The sequence below is a fragment of the Pongo pygmaeus genome, chromosome 17 (genome assembly GCF_028885625.2).
Source record: "Pongo pygmaeus isolate AG05252 chromosome 17, NHGRI_mPonPyg2-v2.0_pri, whole genome shotgun sequence".
Taxonomy (NCBI): domain Eukaryota; kingdom Metazoa; phylum Chordata; class Mammalia; order Primates; family Hominidae; genus Pongo; species Pongo pygmaeus.
The window spans coordinates 22,572,113-22,600,088 of NC_072390.2; the positions used below are offsets into that span (position 1 = coordinate 22,572,113).

Below are 27,976 nucleotides of genomic sequence, written 5' to 3' on the forward strand. Positions count from 1 at the left end.
AAAAGACAGACACGAAACGGTTTATCCAGCATGAGCCTATCTGTGTTTAATAAAAGAAGGGAAGAGAAAGGCCACACATATACTTTCATAAGCACAGAAAACTTCTGGAAGGCTTTGCGAAAAAGAGCCGACTGGCAGCTTGCGGGAGGCCTTTACCCTTCAACGGACTCCAGACTCCTGTACTCTTTTTTAACCATAAGCATGGGTTGCTTTTATGTATTTTTTTAAAATTAATGTTGTTTTAAACAACTTTGATTTAAAGATGGTGGGAAAAAGACCTTTGGTCGTTGTCCCTCAAACACTCACAAAACTGTAAGGAGAAAAACAGGAACTCAAACCTTGGATACTATGAGGGATTCATGGCCTCCAGCCCTAGCAGGTGAGGCTGGCAAGCAGCGAGGCAGGGCCTCCAGCCTGGGCGCAGGATGTCCCCCGGGCGGGGCAGTGGCAGGCTGGAGGGGGCTGGCACAGCCTGCAGAAAGGGCCGGGAAACCCCTGGACCCCAGCCCTCTCCCTGCATGAGAAGCCTCGTCAGGAGAGGCTTAGCCACTCCAGGAAAGGCATTTGGGGGCTGAGAAGAAAGCCATGACCCCAGGCCCCGTGAGCCCCGCAGTCAGAGCCCGCCAAGGCCAGCAGGAGATGTGAGGCCCGGAGCAGCCGCGGGCCCAGGAGAGCTGCTTGCTGATCTGCAGGACAGAGGGGACTGGGGCAGGGGCGGGGTGGGGGGGCGGAGAGGCTGGAGGGCGGCACACCCGCCAGCGTCTGTGGAGGCCCCTGAGTGGAGGGCAGCGTGGGCAGGCGGGCGGGCGGGGGCAGCGCGGGCCACCTGCGGGGAGAGAAGGGCCTGGGCCACCGCGGCAGGCAGGACGATGGGCGCCGCCCCTAAGAGACAAGGGCGAGGGCCTCGCGCCCTCCATCCACGCAGACGGCGGCGGTGGGGCTGGCTGGGGCTGCTCCTTGTTGCACACTCAAGAGGGGAGGGACGTCTGGTCCCAGGGTCACTTGCCACCCGCGATGAGTCCAGCCTAATCCTCCTCCCTGGCCCTGTGTGCCCTCGCAGCCAGACGCGCTCTTCCGTCCCGTCCTTGCTCGTCCTCTCCTCACCTCCTCACCTTCTTTCTTCTGGGAAGCATCTGCAGAGACACCAGGGGTCGGCTCGCAGAGGGGCACACACCACACTCAAGACATAAACCACACTCACGACACACCCCACACATACACATCACACACATGCATATCTTACACACATGCACACACCACACACATACATCACACATGCACATCATACACACATGCACAAATCACACAGCACACAATACACATCACACACATGCACATCATACACACATGCACATACACCACACACATACACATCAGAGCACACATACACATCACACACCTCACAAACATGCACACATACCACACACATATACACATCACATAGCACACACAGCACACACACATCACACACACGCACATCATACACACATGCACACACACCACACATCACACACATGCACACACACCACACACATACACATCACACACATATACACATTACACAGCACACACTATACACACATTCACACAGCACACACAAATCACACACATACACATCATACAAACATGCACACATGACACATACCACACACATATACACATCACATACACAGAGCACACACACACCACACATATACACATCACACACACACAGCACACACATCACACACACCCCACATACCACACACACATATACACATCACACACAGCATACACACACACCACACACACACACACCACATATATACACACAGCACACAAACACACAGCACACAAACATACAACACGCCACATACAGCACATGCACACCATACACGCTGCATACACACACACCACACCACACATATATACATACCACGCACAGCACACACTCCACACACACCGCACTCACCACACACACATATATACTCACCACACAGCACACAGCACACACCACACAGACACAGGACGCCAGGCAAGGGAGCTCCTTACAGGCGCTGAACTCAGAGTGCGGCCATGAAGTAGGTGAGGCCCATGGCTGCCCCCGGCTTGGGTTCAAGGAGAGCAAAGTATGGCTTCAGTGACTCAGGCAAAATCAGCACGAAGTTCTTAAGGATCCCCGGACCCACACACGCGGGGGACAGATGGGGACAGATGGGGATGAGCAGCCCAGAGCAGCGCAGCACAGCCTCTGGCGGGAGGCGCGTCCTCCCCGGGGATCAGGCCCTGGTGGCCGCTGGCCATCGGGGCAGGGCCACTAGAAGTCCAGCTGCTGATGGCACAAGAAGCCAGGGAACGTTTATGAAGCTCAAGGAAATGCCAGAAAAGGTTTCCACCGCTAAAAGGAAATGGCCGGCCGCAGCTGTGTGGCCGTGCACTGGCTTGGGGCAAGTGAACAGGTGGGCACAGGACCTCGCTCACAGCAGCAGGTGCAGATGCACCCAAAGGACAGCGCCCTGTCAGGACAGGCCTGGCCACTCGTGCCGAGTCTGCACAGTCACCGGGGTCGCCTCAGCAACCCAGCCCGAGGGCGGCTTGCTGGAGAGGCCGAGCTGCCACCATGCGACCCAGAGGGCCGCAGCTCAAGCTTCCTCGGAATCTAAATCCTGCCACGAAGCAAGGAATGAAATAGAAAGAGGATGAACCCAGTGATTCTGTGTCACCGTGGAAAACTAAGGAGCTCCGGGCTGGAGAGCCACCAGCAGCTGCATATTTCCGGCGTCCCCTCGCCATGTGCACCATGCACACGGGTCACAAGAGGCTCCAGGGCCCTCCTGGGTGAGTGAATATTGTACTCACCACCATTTATCACAGGCGCAGGCACAGGCCTCCTTAGCTCACAGCGCTTTCAGAGTGTTCAATTATCCACTCGATAGCGGCCCACCCCTGCAACACAGGAAGATTTCAGCACTGAGTGGGTCGTCCCGCCTCCCGCTGCAGATAGCAAGCGACAAGTCCACGGGCTAAACTGCAGAAGGCAAGCGCTGCAGTTACAAGGAGACACAGCAGTGACCTTTCCGAGTGATCTTCACACAGGCAGGCAGTTCCTCCAGCTCAGAAGGGGGAAGGAAAACAGTGCCTAAGAGTCACTGCTGTGTTAGCAAACCAGCACCCCGCTCAGCCCAATACAGCAAGTCCTGTCCCTCACCTCCCAAATCCCAGTGCTGAGGCTGCCCCAGGAGGCCAGGAAACCCAGGGTGACACCTCCACGCACCCCCAACCCCATCCCCTGCACCTGCCCTCAGGCCGTTCCGCTGTTTCCAGGCACAACACCTCTCCCCACCTTGCAGTAATTCTCTCCTAAGCCTTCAACACAACCTCTAATAAAGTGAAATAAAGGAAAGCCAATTTGCCCTCACTGAGTTTACCCCAATTTTTTCACATAAAAGGTCTAAGGTAGCTGTGGCTTCACTGAATATTCCCTTACTCTTATAATATTTGGTTTGGCAAACATTTAGGGCTTCTGCCCTAAGCCAAGCATTGGAAACAACGATGGGTGAGATCCAGTCTCCTTCCTCCAGCATGGACAAAGCTCTCCCCCTTTGGCCTTCGCTGCCCTGCCTCCTCTGAACTGCGCTAAGCTGCTCAAATCTCTGTTTCTCAAATCTGGATTCTACAAAATTAGATAGGCACGCTCTTCTATTGGTGATGAGACTAAATGCAAGCCATAAATGGTTTTCCACTAGTTGGAGAGTTAAGCATGGAAGGACATTGGAAAGGGAAGTACAGCCTTAGGAATCGCCCACTGATCTCAAAAATGAAGACTCACTTCTGACCCCCAAAAAGGAGGGAAGAGAAAGAGGGAGGAAAGGGAAGAGTGAGAGGTATGAGGGACAGACAAAGGGAAGACATGAGCCTATGAGGTGGGCCCAGGTGAAAAGCAAAGGCCCTGCTCTGGCAAGTGGCATCCTTTAAATGTGAGGAACATCTTCCTCCCAAACATTCAAGCTCTTTCCATCAACTCTGCTGGAGGGGAGGGCAACCTGGACTCCTAGAACAATCTCTGCCTCCGTTCCAGTGCCCTGGACACAAAGGGAGTGCCATGGATAGCCTCCTGGGATCTATCCTTTCTCCTCTCACCTCCACAAAGCTTACTGCCAAATCCTGCCAGAGAGGAGCTGTGAAGACGGCAGCAGGCTCCATGGAAGCGTCACTGCTGGAGAGGTTCAGCCAAAGCCACTTAATGCCCATTAAATAGGAAATTACTATAAGTCCTGAATAGCCTACCTGATACTGTTAACACCTTGTATTTCTGATGTTGTGGGTTAGTTTACTTTGGTAACTGAGCTTATGACATTTGGGCTCTTTGAAGTGGTAGCTGCCTTGGCTGGGTTTATGCTCCAGGTTTACTCCATACTTTCTCTACTGAGAAGAATAACTGTGGCTCCCTTGGCTTTCATAGACACACTTCCCTCAGACCTGGGTCAGCCTTTCCCTATCCTAGTTTTGAAATACTGTGGCATTATGAGCTCAGCATAAATGGAGCGCCCCAGCACTCAGGATTTTATTTATGTATGTATTTATTTATTTTATTTTATTTATTAATTTTTTTTTTTTGAGACAGAGTCTCATTCTGTTACCCAGGCTGGAGTGCAGTGGTGGTTCAGCTCACTGCAACCTCCGCCTCATGGGTCCAAGCAATTCTCATGTCTCAGACTCCCGAGTAGCTGGGACTACAAAGGTGTGCCACCATGCCCAGCTAATTTTTGTATTTTTAGTAGATGGGGTTTCAGCATGTTGGCCAGGCTGGTCTTGAATTCCTGGCCTCAAGCGGTCCACCTGCGTTGGCCTCTCAAAGTGCTAGGATTACAGACATGAGCTACCATGCCCAGCCAGGAAGACTGATGAGACTAAAAATGTCATCTTCTTAATCTGGCACTTAACAACTAGAGCACACACAGGACTCCTAGGATTGAGATACATACCTTCTTTGCATTGGATGATATCGTATTGGCCATTAAACTTTCCAAATAACTACCGAGGCTAATCCCCTTCACAGTGATGCTGGCTTCTTGTGTGAGCACGGTCCTGCGAAAGAGCAAGAAGAAAAGGGGCTGACCAGCCCTGAGAGAGAGGAGGGTCTGCCCTGCCCTCACCCGTGGCATTCAATGTGTCAATCCCACAGGAGATGACTCACATTTCTGGGTTCTCTGGATGAGGTGTGTACACCAACCTCTCATTAACTGACACCAAATTTGTGAGTGTGATCTTAAAAAGAAGAAAAAGGTTTAGATTGTATTTCTCTTGCATTTCTTCCGAAATCGTCTGCCCATACTCTTCCATCCCAAGATTAGCACTTAGTGGGGCCAGAACAGAAGAAACTTTTAGGCATAGGAGGTACGACCACATTAAGTCCTAGGAAACCATGGTTTTGCTGTTCCTTCTGGCAACTGTCATCTGTCTTCTTCCCATGTCCCACTCCACATGTGAGCAGGGCTCTGGCCTTCAAGGTACAGTCAAGCTGCCAAAACTATCAGCAGCTGTGCTATAGAAAAGGACAAATAGGCCTGTGTGTCCATATAAGTGAGAGAAGGCTTTTCACCTATCCATGGCAGCCCACGGAGCACTATCTTCTAGGACTGGATGGGACAGACTCTGAATCTACATGGAGACTGCAGGGTTCTTGTCTCCTCCAGTGCCACTTCCTATAAACAGACTAACTCCTTATGTACATTTATACTTTTTTTTTTTTTTTTTTGAGATGGAGTCTCACTGTGTAGCCCAGGCTGGAGTGCAGTGGTGCGATCTTGGCTCACTGAAAGCCCCGCCTCCCGAGTTCACACCATTCTCCTGCCTCAGCCTCCCGAGTAGCTGGGACTACAGGCACCTGCTACCATGCCCGGCTAATTTTTTGTATTTTTAGTAGAGACGGAGTTTCACCATGTTAGCTAGGATGGTCTTGATCTCCTGACCTTGTGATCCGCCCGCCTCGGCCTCCCAAAGTGCTGGGATTACAGGCGTGAGCCACTCCACCCGGCCTATATTTTCTTTTTCTTTCTTTCTCTTATTTCTTTTGAGACGGAGTCTTGCTCTGTTACCAGGCTGGAGTGCAGGGGCATGATCTCGGCTCACTGCAACCTCCGCCTCCTGGGTTGAAGTGATTCCCCTGCGTCAGCCTCCCAAGTAGCTGGGATTACAGGTGTGTGCCACCATGCCCGGCTAAGTTTTTTTTTGTATTTTAGTAGAGACAGGGTTTCAGCATGTTGGCCAGGATGGTCTCAATCTCCTGACCTCATGATCCGACCGCCTCGCCTGGCCAAAGTGTTGGGATTACAGGCATGAGCCACCACACCTGGCCTCTGTTTTATTTTTTGAGACAGAGTCTTGTTCTGTTGCCCAGGCTGGAGTGCAGTGGCGTGATCAAGGCTCACTGCATCCTCAACTTCCAGGTCTCAGGTGATCCTCCCACTTCAGCCTCCTGAGTAGCTGGGACTACAGGTGCACACCACCACACCCGGCTAATTTTTAAATTTTTTGTAGAGATGGGATTTTGCAATGCTGCCTGGGCTGGTCTCAAACTCCTGAGCTCAAGTGATCCTCCCACCTTGGCCTCCCAAAGTGCTGGGATTGCCACTGGGCCCAGCCTATATTTTCTTTTTTTTTTTTTTTTTTTTTTTGAGACGGAGTCTTGCTTTGTCGCCCAGGCTGGAGTGCAGTGGCATGATCTCGGCTCACTGCAAGCTCCGCCTTCCGGGTTCACACCATTTTCCTGCCTCAGCCTCCCCAGTAGATGGGACTACAGGCACCGCCCGCCACCACACCCGGCTAATTTGTGTGTGTGTATTTTTTAGTACAGACGGGGTTTCACCATGTTAGCCAGGATAGTCTTGATCTCCTGACCTCGTGATCCACCCGCCTCCGCCTCCCAAAGTGCTGGGATTACAGTCATGAGCCACCGCGCCCGGCCTATATTTTCTGTCAAAACCAATTTAAACACTGGAGCTCTAGAGCCACGCTAACCGAATTTTCTGTGATAACAGTAATGTCCTGTGCATGCCGTCTGGTATGGTAGCCACAAACACGTGCAGCTAATGCACACCTGAAATGTGGCTCATGTGACTGAGGAATGGAATTTTTAATTTTATTTTATCCTAATTAGTTTAATTTTTTTTTTTTTCAGATGGAGTTTCACTCTTGAGTGCAATGGCGCGATCTCGGCTCACTGCAACCTCCACCTCCCAGATTCAAGCAATTCTCCTGCCTCAGCCTCCAGAGTAGCTGGGACTACAGGCACCCACCACCATGCCCGGCTAATTTTTGTATTTTTAGTAGAGATGGGGTTTCGCCATGTTGGCCAGGCTGGTCTGGAACTCCTGACCTCAGAGAAGTCAGGTGACCTGCCTGCCTCAGCCTCGCAAAGTGCTGGGATTACAGGCATGGGCCACCGCGCTGGCCATAGATAGCTTAAAATTAAATAGCCGCATGTTACTGGTGGCTGCCACACTGGACAACAGAGCTCTAGAATTGCTTCATTGTTTAACCCAGTTCACCTTCTTCTCGAAACGCCAATTCTGATAAAAGACCATGTTTTAAAAAGTTTAAACAGTGAAAAGCAAATTAACCTTTCTGTAGTGATAAATACTCATTTTTTCAGTAATCTCTCACTGAATCCCTCCCCCAGCCTCACTGTCCCAATGCAAATGGTTAGTAGGAAATCTCTCTCCTCCTACAGAGTGCCAGGTTATCAAGAGTCTCACGTGTATGGGCGTTATATTCAACAGAACTGTCTAACAGTATCAATTACAAATTAAACTCCGATTAGCTGTTGTCATTTCATGTGCAATATTTCATGCAAGTCACTGTGTTTCATAAACCTTACTTGTTCTTTTCTTTTCTTTTCTTTTTTATACAAGAAATGTGAGACTCAGAAAATGTAAATAGCATCCCCAAGTCATCGGGCCATCCAGCAATGGCTTCAGGATGCAAGCACATGTCTGTCTTGCTCCAAACCCCGTTCCTTCCCATCAGACTTCACTGGAGCATAAACTGCTCCTTTTTACATACAACTGAGTTTTCTGGAAGGATAAAGTGGAATATCATAAGTAAACTTGGTTTCGGGGGCAGAAAGAACATAATACATAAGCTGTCAGGAATAGCCAGTGGGGACCCCGACAGGCTCCTGTGACTTCGTGCAGCCTGGAACAAGGAGCCAGTAGGACCAGGGGACACTGGCAGAAGTCCGGTTAGTACACTAAGGAGCTAGGCTCTATCCTGCAGGTGGCTCAGAGCCTCATCTCAGCACACAGGGATGCACCCACTGCCTTCTACAGAAGGTGCTCCCAGCTGGGCAGAGTATGGCTGGCCGACAGCACCGAGCATCCTGGGGGGCTGTTCCCATGGCCGCCTGAGAAGCTCATAGGAGCTCCCAAGGCCCTCGGATTGGGGCAGGGGAGCCGCAGGACCCAGAGCAGCTCCACTTTCTTTCAAACACTGGGCCTCCCACAAGACGCTGAGAAGATGGGGAGCTGCCCAGGTACCGGTTCGGGTACTTGCGCATGGCCGCCTGGATGACCTGCTCCTCAGCCCTGTCCCCACCCACTGCACCCACTGCACCCACCAGCCCTGCCTGCCCCTGGGCCCAGGTCGCCCTTCCCTCACTGCAGCGCCGCTGGCCGCACCTTCAGCTTCAGGCTGGACACTCCACAGCCTGCTGCACAGGGGCGCATACTCAAGATGTACAAAGCAAGCTCCCTCTCCCCTCTCCCCTCTCCCCTCTCCCCTCTCCCCTCTCCCCTCTCCCCTCTCCCCTCTCCCCTCTCCCCTCTTTTTTCGGTCTCCCTCTCCTTCTTTTTTCGGTCTCCCTCTGTTGCCGAAGCTGGACTGTACTGCCGGGATCTCAGCTTGCTGCAACCTCCCTGCCTCGGGCTCCTGTGACTCTCCTGCCTTGGCCTGCCGAGTGCCTGGGATTGCAGGCGCGCGCCGCCACGCCTGAATGGTTTTTGTATTTTTGGTGGAGACGGGGTTTCGCCGTGTTGACCGGGCTGGTCTCCAGCTCCTGGCCTCGAGTGATCTGCCTGCCGCGGCCTCCCGAGGTGCTGGGATTGCAGACGGAGTCTCGCTAACTCAATGCTCAATGGTGCTCAGGCTGGAGTGCAGTGGTGTGATCTCGACTCTCTGCAACCTCCACCTACCAGCCTCCTGCCTTGGCCTCTTAAAGTGCTAAGATTACAGCCTCTGCCCCACCGCCACCCCGTCTAGGAAGTGAGGAGCGTCTCTGCCTGGCCGCCCATCGTCTGGGATGTGAGGAGCCCCTCTGCCCGGCCGCCCTATCTGGGAGGTGAGGAGCGCCTCTGCCCGGCTGCCACCCCGTCTGGGAGGAAGTGAGGAGCGCCTCTGCCCGGCTGCCCCGTCTGGGAGATGAGGAGCACCTCTGCCCGGCCGCCCCGTCTGGGAGGAAGTGAGGAGCGCCTCTGCCCTGTTGCCCTATCTGGGAAGTGAGGAGCGCCTCTGCCTGGCCGCCACCCCGTCTGGGAAGTGAGGAGCGCCTCTGCCCGGCTGCCACCCCATATGGGAAGTGAGGAGCGCCTCTGCCCAGCCGCCCCTTCTGGGAGGTGAGGAGCGCCTCTGCCCAGCCGCCCCGTCTGGGAGGTGAGGAGTGCCTCTGCCCGGCCGCCCCGTCTGGGAGGTGAGGAGCGCCTCTGCCTGGCCGCCACCCCGTCTGGGAGGAAGTGAGGAGCACCTCTGCCCAGCTGCCCCATCTGGGAAGTGAGGAGCGCCTCTGCCCGGCTGCCACCCTCTATGGGAAGTGAGGAGCGCCTCTGCCCGGCCGCCCACTCTGGGAAGTGAGGAGCGCCTCTGCCCGGCCGCCCACTCTGGGAAGTGAGGAGCGCCTCTGCCCGGCCGCCCACTCTGGGAGGTGAGGAGTGCCTCTGCCCGGCCGCCCCGTCTGGGAGGTGAGGAGCGCCTCTGCCTGGCCGCCACCCCGTCTGGGAGGAAGTGAGGAGCGCCTCTGCCTGGCCGCCACCCCGTCTGGGAGGAAGTGAGGAGCACCTCTGCCCAGCTGCCCCATCTGGGAAGTGAGGAGCGCCTCTGCCCGGCTGCCACCCCCTATGGGAAGTGAGGAGCGCCTCTGCCCGGCCGCCCACTCTGGGAAGTGAGGAGCGCCTCTGCCCGGCCGCCCACTCTGGGAAGTGAGGAGCGCCTCTGCCCGGCCGCCCACTCTGGGAGGTGAGGAGTGCCTCTGCCCGGCCGCCCCGTCTGGGAGGTGAGGAGCGCCTCTGCCTGGCCACTCCGTCTGGGAAGGGAGGAGCACCTCTGCCCGGCCACCCCGTCTGGGAGGTGAGGAGCGCCTCTGCCCGGCTGCCACCCCGTCTGGGAGGAAGTGAGGAGCACCTCTGCCCGGCTGCCCCATCTGGGAAGTGAGGAGCGCCTCTGCCCGGCCGCCACCCCATATGGGAAGTGAGGAGCGCCTCTGCCTGACCACTCCGTCTGGGAGGTGAGGAGCGCCTCTGCCCAGCCGCCCCGTCTGGGAGGTGAGGAGTGCCTCTGCCCGGCCGTCACCCCGTCTGGGAGGAAGTGAGGAGCACCTCTGCCCGGCTGCCCCGTCTGGGAGATGAGGAGCACCTCTGCCCGGCCGCCCCATCTGGGAGATGAGGAGCACCTCTGCCCGGCCGCCCCGTCTGGGAGGTGAGGAGTGCCTCTGCCCGGCTGCCACCCCGTCTGGGAGGAAGTGAGGAGCACCTCTGCCCGGCCGCCCCCTCTGGGAAGTGAGGAGCGCCTCTGCCTGGCCGCCACCCCGTCTGGGAGGAAGTGAGGAGCGCCTCTGCCTGGCTGCCCCATCTGGGAAGGGAGGAGCACCTCTGCCCGGCCGCCACACCGTCTGGGAAGTGAGGAGCGCCTCTGCCTGGCTGCCCCATCTGGGAAGGGAGGAGCACCTCTGCCCGGCCGCCACACCGTCTGGGAAGTGAGGAGCGCCTCTGCCTGGCTGCCCCATCTGGGAAGGGAGGAGCACCTCTGCCCAGCCGCCACACCGTCTGGGAAGTGAGGAGCGCCTCTGCCTGGTCGCCCCGGCTAGGAGGTGAGGAGCGCCTCTGCCCGGCCGCCCTGTCTGGGAGGTGAGGAGCGCCTCTGCCTGGCCGCCACCCCATCTGGGAGGAAGTGAGGAGCGTCTCTGCCCGGCCGCCCCGTCTGGGAAGTGAGGAGCGCCTCTGCCCGGCCGCCCCCTCTGGAAAGTGAGGAGCGCCTCTGCTCGGCCGCCCCCTCTGGGAAGTGAGGAGCGCCTCTGCTCGGCCGCCCCGTCGGGGAAGGGAGGAGCGCCTCTGCCCGGCCGCCCCGTCTGGGAGGTGAGGAGCGCCTCTGCCCGGCTGCCACCCAGTCTGGGAGGAACTGAGGAGCGCCTCTGCCCGGGCGGCCCCGTCTGGGAAGCGAGGAGCGCCTCTGCCCGGGCGGCCCCGTCGGGGAAGTGAGGAGCGCCTCTGCCCGGCCGCCCCGTCTGGGAGGAGAGGAGCGCCTCTGCCCGGGCGGCCCCGTCTGGGAAGCGAGGGGCGCCTCTGCCCAGCCGCCCTGTCTGGGAGGTGAGGAGCGCCTCTGCCCGGCTGCCCTGTCTGGGAGGTGTACCCAACAGCTCCGAAGAGACAGCGACCATCGGGAGCCGGCCATGAGGACGATGGCGGTTTTGTTGAAGAGAAGGGGAGGAAGTGTGGGGAAAGGAAGGAGAGATCAGATTGTTGCTGTGTCTGTGTAGAAAGGGGTGGGCATAGGAGACTCCATTTTGTTCTGACTAGGAGAAATTCTTCTGCCTTGGGATGCTGTTGATCTATGTATGGCCTTTCCCCCAGCCCCCTGCTCTCTGAAACATGTGCTGTGTCAACTCAGGGTTAAATGGATTAAGGGTGGTGCAAGATGTGCTTTGTTAAACAGATGCTTGAAGGCAGCATGCTCTTTAAGAGTCATCACCACTCCCTAATCTCAAGTACTCAGGGGCACAAACACTGCAGAAGGCCGCAGGGTCCTCTGCCTAGGAAAACCAGAGACCTTTGTTCATGTGTTTATCTCCTGACCTTCTCTCCACTATTATCCTATGACCCTGCCATATCCCCCTCTCCGAGAAACACCCAAGAATGATCAATAAATACTTCAGAAATTAAAAAAAAAAAAAAAAAAAAAAAGCAAGCTCACCTCTCTCTTCTCACACCTGCCCCTCATGGGCCACCACTGAGCCTGGTGCCCTCACCAGAGAGCGGAGCTGCGCCGTGAGCCTCCTGCTCCTCACTCCCCATGTCTCACCCCAGGTGGCCTCTGCTACCTCTCACCTGGACAATTACCTGCCCAGACTACTGGTCTCCCTGGCTCAGGTCCCAACCACAAGGCTGCCAAGGTATTCTTCCCAACACACAACCCGGCTCCCTCACCTTCCTGCAACAAACTCTCAGTGGCTCCCTCTTACCACGAAAACGACCTCCGGCTCCTCTGCCTCTTCTGTGGTCTTGTGCCTGCCCCTCTCCAGCCTCCTCCCTCCCACACCACCTTCCCCTCTTAGTCTCTAACGCCATCTGTTTGTGGCTCTCTAAGGCTCAAAGGCGCCCACTGCCAGTGTGTATGGAGAAGTCCTGCCAGGCTCCCTGTCACCTACCTTCACATAGCCACTTAGGGGAGCTCCTGCTCACTGCCACCTACATGGGTTGTCTAGATGCCCACGGTGCGATGACAGAGCCAGTCAGGAGGAAATACCTTAATCCTTGCATTCCCCATCCCTAGCACTGTGCTGGGTACCTGGCAGGCACTTGATACTGTTGGCAGAACCAATAGTGGTGGCTAGAGCCAACCGTGGCACTGGGGACAGAAAAGGGAGGCCAGATGAGGGCACCGCTGACTTCACCCACCATAGCCCATTTCTATATTTGCTGAAAATAAGGATTATTTTATGAAATAAATAATTTTCCTAGCCCATGCATATTCCCAACATGTTCTTGCATTTGCATTTGGCCAATATACATTTTTTAGTTGAGAGAAGTGAGAGAGGAGTGAAGGGGGGAAGTAGCTTTAAAAATACCTGTTGGGGCCGGGCGCGGTGTCTCACACCTGTAATCCCAGCACTTTGGGAGGCCGAGGCGGGCGGATCACGAGGTCAAGAGTTCGAGACCAGCCTGACCAACATGGTGAAACCTCCTCTCTACGAAAAATACAAAAATTAGCCAGGTATGGTGGCACACGGCTGTAATCCCAGCTACTCAGGAGGCTGAGGCAGGAGAATCGCTTGAAACCAGGGGGCGGAGGTTGCAGTGAGCCAAGATCACACCACTGCACTCCAGCCTGGGTGACAGGGCGAGACTCCGTCTCAAAAAAAAAAAAAAAAAATGCCTGTTGGTGGTACACACCTGTAGTCCCAGCTACTTGGGAGGGTGAGACAGGAGAATCGCTTGAACCCATGAGGTGGAGGTTGCAGGGTGCTGAGATCCACTGCACTCCAGCCTAGGTGAGAGAGAGAGACTTTGTCTCAAAAATTAAAAAAAAAAAAAAAAAAAAAAAAAAGCACGTTGGGAGGCATCACTTGAGACCAGGAGTTTGAGATCAGCCTGGGCAACAGTGAGATCCTACCTCTGTGAAAAATAAAAATAAAAAAATAGCCAGGGATGGTGGCACGTGCCTGTGGTCCCAGCTATTTGGGAGGCTGAGGCAGGAGGATCACTTGAGCCCAAGAGTGTGAGGCTGCACTGAGCTATGACCACACCACTGCACTCCAGCCTGGGTGACAGGGCAAGACCCAATCTTTAAAAAAACAAAAACGTCTGCTGGTTGTCGGGACAGTGGTTATCCTGTGGGGGGTGCCCAAGGGGTCTCAGGGGCTGGTCAAATTCTGTTGCTTGACCTGCCTGCTAGTTAAGAGGTGCGTTCTTTGTGACAATTCATCATTATGTGCATTTTTCTATATACTTATTATACTTGAATAAAAAGATGAACTGCTAAATGAATTCAGCCTTTCTATTAAAAATATGCAACACCTAGACCAAAGGTGGGCTGGAAATAGAATTAAACGAAAGCCTTACGCACCACCACCCAGACACACTGAGCCCCTTTCTCATCTGAGGCCATTGCTTACATTGGTAGAACAAAGTTCCATTTTCTTTTCCACGGGATCCACCACAGAATGTTCTCGGATGTATGTCAAAGTCCTACTGGTTCCCAAAATCTAAAAAACAAAGCAAAAACTAGCACAGTGGAACGTTAAAAATTCTAGTTCATATCACCACCGAATACCATTGCATTGACTAATTAGTTCACTATTCAAGAAATGATATCATGGGATGCAGCAAGGGACAGAGACAAAACCCCTGTGTCCAGGGCACTTCCGCTCCAGCAGGTGAGCCACTGAGCAAAGAAATGAATTCCAACAGAGCAGAGCGTGCGGCAGCACTATGCTCCCGGCAAAATAAAACAGGCTGCAGGCAGTGGAGCTGGGAGGCCCCTCTGCTGGGTGGAGTCTGGGCAGAGCCCAGACTCCCCAGAGAGGAAGGTACCACCATAGTGCTGGGGTGGGGGTGTCGGGCTGGGGGCAGCAGGTGCAGGCCCCTGCAGCAGGAGCTGGGCTGACTGAGAGGCCTGCGCCAGGCCAGGGCGTGGACTGCAGGTGGAGGAGATCCGGGGGCCGGGATGGGGTGAGCCGTGCTCAGATTCGCATTTCCAGTGACCTCCCTGGCTCTGAGGAAGAGGCCACGGGGGGCTGAACCATGGTGAAGCCTAATCCTGGTGCCCTAGGATGCGGCTGGCTGCGGACGCTGGGCTTTAGAGGCGATTAAGCCAGGAGGAGGGGCGCCAGGCGGTGCTAATCCAGCAGGTCCGGGCCCTTTGGGAGAGCAGGTGGGGATGCCAGACGCCAGGCGCCGAGCAGAGCCTCCCGCGCCCCCCGATCTCGAGGAAGACTCCCCACCGTCCCCCCACCCCGTGACCCCCGATCTCGAGGAAGACCCCCCCACCGATCCCCCACCCCACACCCCCTGATCTCGAGGAAAACCCTCCCACTACCCCCCCAGCCCGCGCCCCCGATCTCGGGGAAGTTCCCCTCCCCCGCCACCCCCACCCCGCGCCCCCTGATCTCAGGAAAGGCCCCCCGCCGCCCTCCCACCCCGATGGCAGCCAGAGCAGCAGAGGGACTGACGAGGGGAGGAGGGACGCGGGAGAGGGCGGGGGCGGGAGTGGGGGGGTCGGGCGCGTCCGGAGCCGCAGCCCCCGCCCCGCTCACCGCTCTCACGAGGCCGGGCAGCCCCCACTCGGTGCTGAGCAGGCGCAGGCTGTGCAGGCGGCCGCGGCCGTCCACGCGGCGCTGCAGCACATCCACGCCCAGCACGCTCGGGTTCATCGGGTTCGGGTACTTGCGCATGGCCGCCTGGATGACCGTGTCCCACGGGTGGCTGCGGGGAGAGCATAGGCGGCGGTGAGCAAGCGCCGGGGCCGGGGCCGCAAGGGTAAAGGGGAGGAAAAGCCGCCGCCAGGCCTGCACAACGCGCTAGTCTCTTCACTTTAATGAAAGGTTCGTCCCACAAATCTGAGGAGTCCCGCGAGCCCTCCCCGGCCGCCGGCTCAGCACCTGCACGCCTCGGCACCTGGCAGCCCCCTGGTTTTTGTTTGTCTGAGACAGGGTCTCACTCTGTCGCCCAGCAGGCAGGAGTGCAGTGGTGCCATCAGGGTCACTGCAGACTCAACCTCCCAGGCTCAAGTGAACATCCTGCCTCAGCCTCCTTTTGCCCCACCTCCAGTAGCTGGGACTACAGGCGTGTGCCACCAAACCTGAATCACTTTTTTTGTTGAGACGGAGTCTTGCTCTGTCACCCAGGCTGGAGTGCAGCGGCGCGATCTCAGCTCACTGCAAGCTCCGCCTCCCGGGTTCACGCCATTCTCCTGCCTCAGCCCCCCGAGCAGCTGGGGCTACAGGCGCCCCCCACCATGCCTGGCTAATTTTTTTCTATTTTTTAGTAGAGAGGGGGTTTCACCGTACTCTCGATCTCCTGACCTCGTGAACCTCCCGCCTCGGCCTTCCAAAGTGCTGGGATTACAGGCGTGAGCCACCATGCCTGGCCTATCTTTTTAAATTAATTAATTTTTTTTTGAGATGGGGTCTCGCTCTATCAACCAGGCTGGAGTGCCGTGGCACGATCTCAGCTCACTGCAACCTCCGCCTCCCAGGTTCAAGTGATTCTTCTGCCTCAGCCTCTCTTGTAGCTGGGATTACAGGCACCCACCACCACACCTGGCTAATTTTTGTATTTTTAGTAGAGACGGGATTTCCCCATGTTGGCCAGGCTGGTCTGGAACTCCTGACCTCAAGTGATCCGCCTGCCTCAGCCTCCCAAAGTGGGATTTGGGAGTGATCCGCCTGCCTCAGCCTCCCAAAGTGCTGGGACTACAGGCATAAGCCACCACGCCTGGCCAACTTTTTTTTTTTTTTGAGACGGAGTCTTGCTCTGTCACCCAGGCTGGATTGCAATGGCTCTGTCTCAGCTCACTGCAACCTCCGCCACCCGGGTACAAGCGATTCTCCTGCCTCAGCCTCCCTAGTAGCTGGGACTACAGGTGCCCACCACCACACCCAGCTGATTTTTTTGTATTTTTAGTAGAGACGGGATTTCACTATGTTGGCCAGGCTTGTCTCAAACTGCTGACCTCGTGATCTGCCCACCTCAGCCTCTCAAAGTGCTAGGATTACAGGCGTGAGCCACCGTGCCAAGCCCAACCTTTTATTTTAAAAATTTTTTTAGGTCTTATTATGTTGCCAGGTTGATGTCAAACTCATGGCCTCAAGCAATCCTCCTGCCTTGGCCTCCCAAAGTGCTGGAATTACGGGCACGAGCCACCACACTCAGCCTCCCCTTGTTTTATTTCCTGCCATCAGAGTGGTTGCAAGTCACCCATTGCTTTCCAGAGCTCTGCACTTGTTTAGGCCTGAAACCTGCAGGGGTCAGACACACGTCTGAAGGGAGCCAAGTGAGGGGCCACCATACCTGTCCAGCATGGACCTTCCCACAGACTGCTGAGGGGTTGCTAGCAAGTCACTTTATTGCCCTAATTGTCCTAATCCGCCCTTCCTTCAAGGTGTGCTCTCTCCCAGGAAGCCTCTGAGCCTCCTGCAAGGACAAACATTCTCTGACAAGATCATCATTTCTTCAGAAGTGCCCAGAGAGGTTTGTCCAGCATATGTACAGACACAGCCCAGAGGCAAGCCTGGATGTGTGCACACACATATGCACCATCACATTCACATGTGTGCACATACGCATGCAGACACACATACATGCACATGCAGACACATCTTGAAAAATTAACCTGGGATTACACTCAATATATGGGTTTACGATCCACTTTTTATAACTGCTGATAAACATTTTCCTATATCATGAAGCCATTTTCAGGAATATGATTATAAACGGCTGTACACTAGGTCATCTTGTGGCTGTGTATACTTCACCAGTCCTCTGTGGTGGGTTATGTTATGTAGATTGCTTCCACTTTTACACGATAAATTATAACAGTAGAGAACATTTGTGTACATTAGTCTTTCAACATATCTAATTCTTCCTTAGGATAAAGTGGTAGAAATGAAATTTCCAAATAAAATATGAAAGATTATGAGGATACTGAAGTTTTTTGTTCCATATTTGAGGTCAATTTTCAATATAACAGAGTGATCATTAATTTACTTTACCCTCATCAAACTCTTGTCCTAGGTGAAAGTTAGCAGCAGGGCCCAGATGAGAACCAGGTCTCGCAGCTCCCTAACCTGTTCTTTCTACTACATTCGGTGGCCTCTAAATTGTCAGGGCCTGGCCTGGAATCCTCTCTTAACAATAGAACACTTATGTTCAGTTTTTCAAACCATGCAATTGTGTCACTAAGCTGACGCATTCCACTGGCTAACATAAAGAGAAGAGAGGGATGAAGAAGCCAAGACTGGGTGGTCCTGATCACTCTAGGAATTCAGTCAGAGTGGAGCCCTTTCGTCTCTCTGAGGTTTAGGAAAGAACCGTCAGGGACATGGCAGACCCCAGATCTAGGTAAGGAAGGTGAATCTAGAGATTCATGTGAAGCAGAAAGGGTCCCAGTCACCCAGGAGAGCCTCCTCAATAAATAATCTGAAGGCTTTTCAGTTAAGTTCCTTAGATTTGTTCCCATAGAAATCATTACTTTAAGCAGAATAGGGTATGCCTTCTAACATTAAGCTTAAAATAATCTAAACATTGAGAGATTATTGCATTAAGCTTATCTCAAATAATGTTTCTTTCATATAAAATTCTTGCATCTTAGGGCTGGATGCAGTGGCTCATGCCTGTAATCCCAGCACTGTGGGAGGCCAAGGCGGGCAGATCACTTGAGGTTAGGAGTTCAACACCAGCCTGGCCAACGTGGTGAAACCCCATCTCTAAGAAAAATACAAAAATTAGCCGGGCATGGTGGCAGGCGCCTGTAATCCCAGCTACTCGGGAGACTGAGGCAGAAGAATTGCTCGAACCCGGGAGGTGGAGGTTGCAGTGAGCCGAGATCGCGCCACTGCACCCCAGCCTGAGCAACGAAGCAAGGCTCCATCTCAAAAATAAAAATTAAAATTAAAATTAAAAACTTGCATCTTTCTGGATGATGATTTAAACTAAATACAATCTGCTTAAAATATGCACATAATAAATAATTTTACTAATTACAGCAGGATGACCACACAGATAGCAACAGAACAATGGAGGAAAATGATAAACATAATAATAACATCTCAACATCTCTAAAATGATAAAGTCTAAGCACAGCAAGTCAATAGCACACACTTTGGTTAAAGAAAATAGCCTTGTCTGGCCGGGTACAGTGGCTCATGCCTATAATCCCAGCACTTTGGGAGGCTGACGCTGGTGGATCGCGAGGTCAGGAGATCGAGACCATCCTGGCTAACATGGTGAAACCCTGTCTCTACTAAAAATACAAAAAATTAGCCGGGCGTGGTGGCGGGCACCTGCAGTCCCAGCTACTCCGGAGGCTGAGGCAGGAGAATGGCGTGAACCCGGGAGGCGGAGTTTGCAGTGAGCCGAGATCGCGCCACTGCACTCCAGCCTGGGCAACAGAGTGAGACTCCATCTCAAAAAGAAAAGAAAATAGCCTTGTCTGGGCACAGTGGCTCATGCCTTTAAATCCCAGCACTTCGGGAGGCTAAGGCAGGAAGACTGCCTGATGCTAGGAGCTCGAGCCCAGCCTGGGCAATATAGCAAGACCCCTCATCTCTACAAAAAAATAAAACATTAACCAGGCATGGTGGCACACCCCTGTGGTACTAGCTATTTGGGAGGCTGAGGCTGAGGCAGGAGGATCACCTAAGACCAGAGGTCGAGGCTGCAACAAGCCATGATTGTACCACTGCACTCCAGCCTGGGTGACAGAGCAAATGCCTGTCTAAAAAAACAAAAACAACAACAACAACAACAACAACAACAACAAAAAAACAGAAAGAACAAAAATAGCCTGACACACTTTCAATGGGCAAAAATAGACAAGTCTGGCAATATTGAGTACTGGAAAGGGTATAGGAAATAGGACAACAGGAAGTGCTGCTGGTGGACACAAACTGGCACAGGCACTAATGGGAGCAGTTTACCCACAGAAGCTGAATATGGACACCCCGCCCCTGCCGAAATCAGTCAGGGTTCTCAGCCGCCTGGTTTAGGCAGAAGAGGAATGTGCTGAAGTTTATTTTCAAGAGGAGCAGAGAACTGCCTACTCAGAGATCCCCACCCAGGCGGCAGGAGCCTCCTCTGCTGCTGTTCATGGAGACCTCTGGGGAAACCTATCCCCCAAGGGCAAGAGGCCTCTGCTGCCACCCAGCATAGATGGCTCCCCACATACACGTGTCCTAAGTGCTCTGACACCATGTGTGTGGTGGGTCTGCCTGGAGGGCTAAGGGAAGCTGGTTTCTGTGCTGGGGAATGAAAAGGAATAACAAAGGACTCTCTAAGCACCAACAGCGTCGGGAAGATGAAGGAGGAAATTACATGATGTCTGGGATTTGCCTAAAATAACCCAGGGGAAGGAGCAGTGGGTGGGGACACAGAGGACCCTGGACTGGCTGCCAGAGGGTAACTGTTAAGCTGGGGGTGGCACCTGCTCTCAGTATTCTAGTCTCTCCATGTTTGCATAGTTGTGAAATTTCCATAGTAAAAAATTTGTCTTAAAAAGATTTAAGGCCAGGCACAGTGGCTCATGCCTGTAATCCCAGCACTTTGGGAGGCCGGGGCGGGCGGATCACTTGACAGGAATTCTAGAACAGCCTGGCCAACATGGTGAAACCTAGTCTCTACTAAAAATACAAAAATTAGCTGGGCATGGTGGCGCACACCTGTAGTCCCAGCTACTTAGGAGCCCGAGGCAGGAGAATTGCTTGAACCTGGGAGGCAGAGGTTGCTGTGAGCCAAGATTGCACCACTGCACTTCTGCCTGGGTGACAGAGTGAGACCCTGTCTCAAAATAAAACAAAAAAATAAACATTAAAAAAAAAAAAAAAAAGATGTAGGCAGACCAGATGTGTTGGCTTATGCCTATAACCCCAGCATTTTGGGAGGCCAAGGCAGGAAGTTCACTTGAGACCGGGAGTTCAAGACCAGCCTGCGCAATAGAGCAAGATCCCTATGTCAACAAAAAATACCGAAATTAGCCAGGTGTGGTGGCGCGCAACCATAGTCCCAGCTACTCCAGAGCCTGAGATGGGAGGATCACTTAAGCCAAAGCGTTTGAGGCTGCAGTACGTCGTGATTGCGCTACTGCACTCCAGCCTGGGCAACAGAGCAAGACCGTCTCTAAAAAAAAGAAAGAAAAAAAAGATGTAGGCAGCCAAAAACAAGATAATAGGCCTGCTACATCCCACCACCAAGTGACCCAAGGCCTCCATCAGCTGCTCCTTAGCATGTGGGCCGCATATGCTGGTGGCTCCAAGACCTTTTCCAGACACAACTGTTGTCACAGTGCTACTGAGACGTGACTGACCTTTTTTTTGGTGGGGGTGGAGGGGCAGGGGGAGGACCAAGTCTCACTCTGTTGCAGAGTGAGACTGCAATGCAGTGGGTGTGATCTCAACTCACTGCAACCTCCACCTCCCGGGTTCAAGCAATTCTCGTGCCTCAGCTTCCCGAGTAGCTGGGACCACAGGCATGAGCCACCACACCCTGCTAATTTTTGTATTTTTAGTAGAGATGGGGGTTCACCATGTTGACTAGGCTGGTCTCAAACTCCTGACCTCAGGTGATCCACCTACCTCGGCCTCCCAAAGTGCTGGGATTACAGGCATGGGCCATGGCGCCCGGCCAATGACTGGCCTTTTTTGCTGTATTGACATTTGCACTGATTCTGCAAAAGCAATAAAAGGACAGAGCCAGTATCTTCCCAGCATCAAGGCAGGGCTCCAAATTGCATGTGGTCACCACAGTCCTCACTGCTGTGCACTTGGGAAACAATGCCACTTTCTCTTAGGGACATCTGTGATTAAATGGCCAAGTGATTAGTTTTATGACTGCTTGACCCCTGAGTACTCTTCTCTTTGATATTCGGTGTGAGGGAACAGAAGTGTACCAGAAGCGCCTCTGCTGCTGCGGCCCAAGTCCCTCGACTGTGGGGTGTCTGGGGGGTGCCAGCACTTGTTCACTCTGAGTGGGAGCCCCTGTCTCTCTGCTGCTTTCCACTGCCTGCCTCTTGTACTTGAAAGAGCAATAAACAGAAAGAACAATAAACAGATACACTTTGCTTATTCAGACTTGGGGATCTGACAGCTGATTTCTTGAAAATTAACAAAGTAAGCCTGTGCTTCAAGGAAAACAACTGATAGCATTAGCTGCCAAAGATAAAATTTGAGCTTTAAAGTGATAATTTGGCCAGGCATGGTGGCTCACGCCTGTAATTTGGCCAGCACTTTGGGAGACCAAGGCAGGCGTATCATCTGAGGTTAGGAGTTCGAGACCAGCCTAGCCAACATGGCGAAACCCCGTCTCTACTAAAAATACAAAAATTAGTAGGCCGTGGTGGGACGCACCTGTAATCCCAGCTATTTGGGAGGCTGAGGCAGGAGAATTGCTTGAATCTGGGAGGCAGAGGTTGCAGTTAACTGAGATCACGCCACTGCACTCCAGCCTGGGCGACAGAGTGAGACTCTGTCTTGGAAAAAAAATAAATAAATAAAGTGATAATTGAAATTTCAGAAAACTTGTATCTGCTACCAGGAGCTGGATGACTGCCCCATGCTGCACGCTCAGTGGAGGCCTATATTCCAAACGATTCCAAGTCATACTTGGGTTAAAGACTCATTCATATATAGGACAGGCCAATGGGTTTGTTGTTGTGATTGTTGTTTTAAGAGATGGTGTGGCTCTGTCACTGTAGCCTCAAACTCCTGGGGTCAAGCAATCCTCCTGCCTCAGCCTCCTGAACAGCTAGGACTACAGGCACAAGCCACCACACCTGGCTAATTTTTGTATTAATTTTTTGTAGAGACATATGCTACTATGTTGCCCAGGCTGGTCTCAAACTCCTGAGCTCAAGCGATTCCCCCCACTAGGCCTCAGAGCTCAATACTCTATTCATTATAGTTTCAGGTTTTGTATTCCAACTAAGTGTTAAGAAGCTACTGTTTCTTTCGTCATAGTAGGAAAGAATAGCCATAATTACTTAAAAAGACTACTAAGATACTCCCACCTTTTCCAGCTGCATGTTTGTGTGAGGCTGGGGTTTATCCACACACTTCAACCAAAACTATATATTGCCAAACACAGACTGCAGAGGCAGATATGAGAATCAAGTTATCTCCTATAAGCCAGATATTGTAGATATTAGTAAAAACAGAAACAGCGCCACTCCTTTCACTAATTTTTGGAAAATACAGTTTTTTATTCAGAAACATTATGTTAACATAACAGGTTTATTATTGTTAAATTTAATGAATTAACTTTTTCAATTTCTCATTTTTAATTTCTAATATGGTAAATATTGACAGATATAACCTACATAAGCAAAACTGTTTAGGGTTTTGCTAAATCAAGAGGTCCTGAGGCTGAAGAGCTTGAAATCCACTGGCCTGAGTGGGCCCTTGATTGAGTGGGAAATAGACACAGGGCTGGTCCCTGCAGTTCCATTTGTAATAAGAGGAAAACGTAATGCCCTTCAATAAGAAAAAGAATAAATGGTGGCACATTCATACAGCTATTAATATCTATCTATATCTACATATATTTATGTAGACATCTATAGACATCTCATATGGATGGATTTTTGAAAAACAGTAGGGCTAGGCGCAGTGGCTCACGCCTGTAAACCCAGCACTTTGGGAGGCCCAGGTGGGCGGATCACTTGAGGTCAGGAGTTCGAGACCAGCCTGGCCAACATGGCGAAACCCTGTCTCTACTAAAAATACAAAAATTAGCTGGGCGTGGTAGCAGCTGCTTGTAATCCCAGCTACTCGGGAGGCTGAGGCAGGAGAACTGATTGAACCTGGGAGGCAGAGGTTGCAGTGAACTGAGATCCTGCCACTGCCCTCCAGCCTGGGTAACAGAGTGAGACTCCACCTCAAAAAAAAAAAAAAAAAAAAAAGGCCGGGAGCAGTGGCTCATGCCTGTAATCCCAGCACTTTGGGAGGCCAAGGCAGGCAGATCACGAGGTCAAGAGATGGAGACCATCCTGGCTAAACTAAAAATACAAAAAATTAGTCGGGTGTGGTGGCAGGCGCCTGTGGTTCCAGCTACTCTGGAGGCTGAGGCAGGAGAATGGCGTGAACCCGGGAGGCGGAGCTTGCAGTGAGCCGAGACTGCGCCCCTGCACTCCAGCCTGGGCGACAGAGCGAGACTCCGTCTCAAAAAAAAAAAAAAGAAAAGAAGGCAATATGACACATGCGTATACACAGATGCAGTAAAGTGAACCCCCTCAGAAGGATGCCCACCAAACTCATCCTCATGGCTGCCTGCAGGGAGGGAGACACAGCGGAACACCAGTGGGGAGGGGAAGAGCAGGCTTCAACTCATCTGTAATGTTCAATTTCTCTTCCCTGCTCATAGCTGGAAGGCAAGCCTGCTTTAGGTATGACTCCCCGTGCCCCAAAGCCCGTCCTGCCCTGAGACGGGCATGGCCAGACATTCCTGGCAGCTGTCAGAATCAAAGGTGTGTGCAGCCTTGAACCCTGCAGGAAATCTATTTGTGATGGGCTTTGTTATTGACGATTTTGTCATAGGTCTGCCTGAAACCTCAATGCTGGGAAGAAGACATTTTAAACCCTGTCCATTTTTTTTTTTTTTTGAGACAGAGTCTCGCTCTGTCGCCCAGGCTGGAGTGCAGTGGCGCGATCTCGGCTCACTGCAAGTTCCGCCTCCCGGGTTCACGCCATTCTCCTGCCTCAGCCTCCTGAGTAGCTGGGACTACAGGTGCCCGCTACCACGCCCAGCTAATTTTTTTTTTTTTTGTATTTTTTAGTAGAGACAGGGTTTCATCATGTTAGCCAGGATGGTCTTGATCTCCTGACCTTGTGATCTGCCCGCCTCGGCCTCCCAAAGTGCGGGGATTACAGGCGTGAGCCACCGCACCCGGCAACCCTGTTCATTTTTAAATGCCCCTTTTTATATTTTGGCCATATACTTTTAATTATATTTAAACTACTTTCACCCCTGTCTGGGTAACACACACGTTAATTCAGTGGCCTTTCCCCGGGCTCTCTGTTTGTCTGAGTGTTTACACTGCTGTCTGCTATGAGTGATCTCAGGGGCGGAGTTTCTTCTCAATGTGGACACAGGAAGAAAACTTGATAAGATCAAAGTGTGCCTAATTATTTCTTCATTTCAAAAGCACTGTAATCCCAGCACTTCAGGAGGCCGAGGTGGGTGGATCACTTGAGGTCAGGAGTTTGAGACCAGCCTAGCCAACATGGTGAAACCCTGTCTCTACTAAAAATACAAAAAAATTCACCAGGCGTGGTGGCCTGTGGTCCCAGCTACTCAGGAGGCTGAAGCACAAGAATTGCTTGAACCGGAGAGGCAGAGGTTGTGGTGAGCCAAGATCGTGCCACTGCACTCCAGCCTGGGCGACAGAGCAAGATTCTGCCTCAAAAAAAGGACAAAAAAAAGTAAATTTATTATTTCCAATCAAATGTTCACCTAACAGTACAACAAACTTTTTTTATTTTTAAGTATAGAAAGAAAAAGAAAGGTCTATAATCCTCAAAGGAAAAAAATCAGGGGTTTCAATGGACGAAACAAGGGGAAAACTACACAGTAAGTCCAGCCAGGAAGCCAGACTTCCAATTTGTACTGTCATTTGGATGCTATGCCACCTCATGGTACCACCTCATGGTATCACATCATTCATAACCCGTCCAGCCACAGGCCAATGACAGCATCCTCGGCCAGCCACATTCCACATTTGTGAGGCTTCATTACAGCCCTTTGCTTTTAAGTTCAAAAGTCTATGGCAGAGAATCAGCACCTAGTCCACAGCAGCTCCAGGGATGACCGGGATTCCTTTGGTGGATAGCTGCCCCTGTCCTGGAAGGACATCTGATCTCCATGTAAGATTCCTCACCACTTCTGAGCACCTGCTAGGCGCCAGGCCCCGGCGGGGTGCCAGGAATACAAAATGAATGACGAGAGAAATGAAATACTGACACTCTACCACATGGTGAGCCTCAAGAAAATCATGCTAAGTGAAAGCAGCCAGACACAAAACACCCCATATTGTAGGATGACATTTACATGCAATGTCCCAACAAGGCAAATTCATAGAAACAGAAAAGATTCCTGGTTCCCTGGGGCAGGGGTGAAAATGGGGTAAAATGTGAAGCTAATGAGCATGGGGCACCTCTGCAGGAGGATAGAAGTGTTCTAGGACTGAACTGTGTGTATGATGGTCACACTTAGCAAAACTTAATGAATTATATACACTTAAAATGTGTATAATTTTATGGTATGTAAAGCATACTTCGGTAAAGCTTAAAAAAAACGGGAGTTAGCAGCTGCAACAATTTTCAAAAGCATCAACTGTGATTTTTCACAGCTGGCTATTCATTTGCGCTTGTCCACAGACATTTCACAAACCTCTAGGGCAGACCTCGGCCATTCCATGAGAAAACTGAGCCCCAACCGTCTGGCACTCCTGGTATGCAAAGACTTAACTGCCCACAGCATCCAGACGGCTCAGTGATGCCCCCATCCTTGTTGCTGATGGAAACCCACTTGAGAAACACTGCAGGCCATACAAAAAATTAGATCCCATCAAGTCTAAAGACTTCATGAAAAATAATTTCAGAGGTTTTGAAACCACTTGATATATTTTTATTATAATTTTACATGTTTAAAGTCAGGCCAGTCACGGTGGCTCACACCTATAATCCCAGCACTTTGGGAGGCCGGGGCGGGTGGATCACCTGAGGTCAGGAGTTCTAGACCAGCCTGGCCAACATGGCAAAACCCTGTCTCTACTAAAAATACAAAAATTAGCCGCACGTGATGGCCCACATCTGTAGTCCCTGCTACTCAGGAGGCTGAGGCTCGAGAATCACTTGAACCCAGGAGGGGGAGGTTACAGTGAGCCAAGATTGCGCCATTGCACTCCAGCCTGGGTGACCCAGCGAGCCTATGTCTCAAAAAAAAAAAAAAAAAAACTCCAGCCTGGGTGACAGAACGAGCCTCTGTCTCAAAAAAATAAATAAATAAAAAGAGCCAAAGGGTGACAATTTCCTTCCACACAGTACTTTTTTCCCCAAAAAATAAAATGTTTAATGCTTAAGTGAGGTCAGATAATTAAAAAATCTTTGTTGCTGTAAATAAACATTAAAGAATAATTGCAGTGTGTCACAGATCACTGACTTAAGGAAAAGATACCACTTAGGTTAGGAGGGCACTTTTTTCCTCTTTTTATTTGCACAATTTTTTGGAGTATATGTGCAATTTCGTTACATGCATACATTTCGTAGTGATCAAGTCAGGACTTCTAGGGTATGCATTACCTGGGAAGGTGCCTTGCACCCATTAACCAATTCTCTTTATCCTCCCTGCACTCACCCCCTCACCCTTCAGAGTCTCCATCATCTGACGTTCCACTTTCTACATCCATGTGAACACATTCTTAAGCACCCACTTAGGAGTGGGAACATGCGATACTTGTCTTTCTGGGCCTGGCTTCACTTAAGATAATGACCTCCACTTCCATCTGTGTGCCGGGGGGGCATTTTTAAACAGTTCGAGGTTTTCCACGCTGGCTTGGAGGCCTTCCATGCCTACAAGTGAGTTCAGGGCCAGGGCCCCCCAAATGCCTTCTTCCCCTTTAGCTTCCTCCAGAGCTCACAGCCCGCCGTGGGCCCTCTGTGAAACGCGCGGAAGGTTTATGACAATCTCAGCAAAGGCGCCAGCTTGCAGGCCTCTCCCCTGCCCGGCTCCCGACCCCAAGGAGAGCAGCGAGCGCCAGGCCCCCGCCCGCCCCCGGCTCCGGCCGCCCCCGGCTCCGGCCGCCCCCGCCCTGGCTGTCGACCACCAGCAGGGCCTCTGCCTGCAGCCAGGCCCCTGCGCACGCCGGGGGAGAGGCCGTACCCGGCGCAGAGCCTCGCCCAGACCGCGGTCCCGGGGAAGCGCGCGTGCCCCTCTCCGGGACGCCGAAGTTGCGGTCTGGGAACGGCCGGCCCGGGGCGGGGAACTCCAAGAGGCCCGCTGTGAGGTCCGGCCTTTCCTGGACCGCTCCGGCCGGGCTCGGGAGCAAGAGCCGGAGTCTGGACAGCCCCACCGCGGCCCTCAGCCCGGCCTCACCCAAACACGTGCTCCGAGCTCCAGATCTTCATTGCCGCCGGCGCAGGGCGCGGGCTCCGGGATCCCGGCCGGGTACTTCGGGCCGCGCGGCTCCGGGCGCGGCGTGGGCGGGGCCTCGATGGGCGGGGCGCTCTTGGATGCCGCCCACCCCGTCTGGTGGCCCGGCTGGCTGCAGCGGCTAAAAATAGCTCTGCGGGCGCTGCTTTGGCGCAGCC

At 52.8% G+C, this 27,976-nt stretch overlaps 1 protein-coding gene across 5 annotated transcripts; it reads right to left on the reverse strand.

Moving 5' to 3' along the window:
- Window positions 1-20: 20 nt before the first annotated feature.
- On the reverse strand, window positions 21-27,920 carry PRELID3A (PRELI domain containing 3A). 5 transcript variants are annotated; one of them, XM_063653374.1, is made up of 7 exons: window positions 27,762-27,920; window positions 15,218-15,386; window positions 14,078-14,167; window positions 5,177-5,247; window positions 4,965-5,067; window positions 2,842-2,925; window positions 21-1,133 (listed from the first exon to the last, which is right to left on the reverse strand). In XM_063653374.1, exons 1-6 carry the CDS (start codon window positions 27,791-27,793, stop codon window positions 2,872-2,874), a joined length of 519 nt encoding a protein of 172 aa, XP_063509444.1. In that variant the 5' UTR covers window positions 27,794-27,920; the 3' UTR covers window positions 21-1,133; window positions 2,842-2,871. The 5 variants fall into 5 exon arrangements, with proteins under 5 accessions (XP_063509444.1, XP_054317274.1, XP_063509443.1 ...); XM_054461299.2 differs by having other exon boundaries at window positions 2,839-2,925; window positions 27,762-27,883; XM_063653373.1 differs by lacking the exon at window positions 27,762-27,920 and adding an exon at window positions 27,032-27,396 and having other exon boundaries at window positions 2,839-2,925.
- Between the last annotated feature and the right edge of the window lie 56 nt (window positions 27,921-27,976).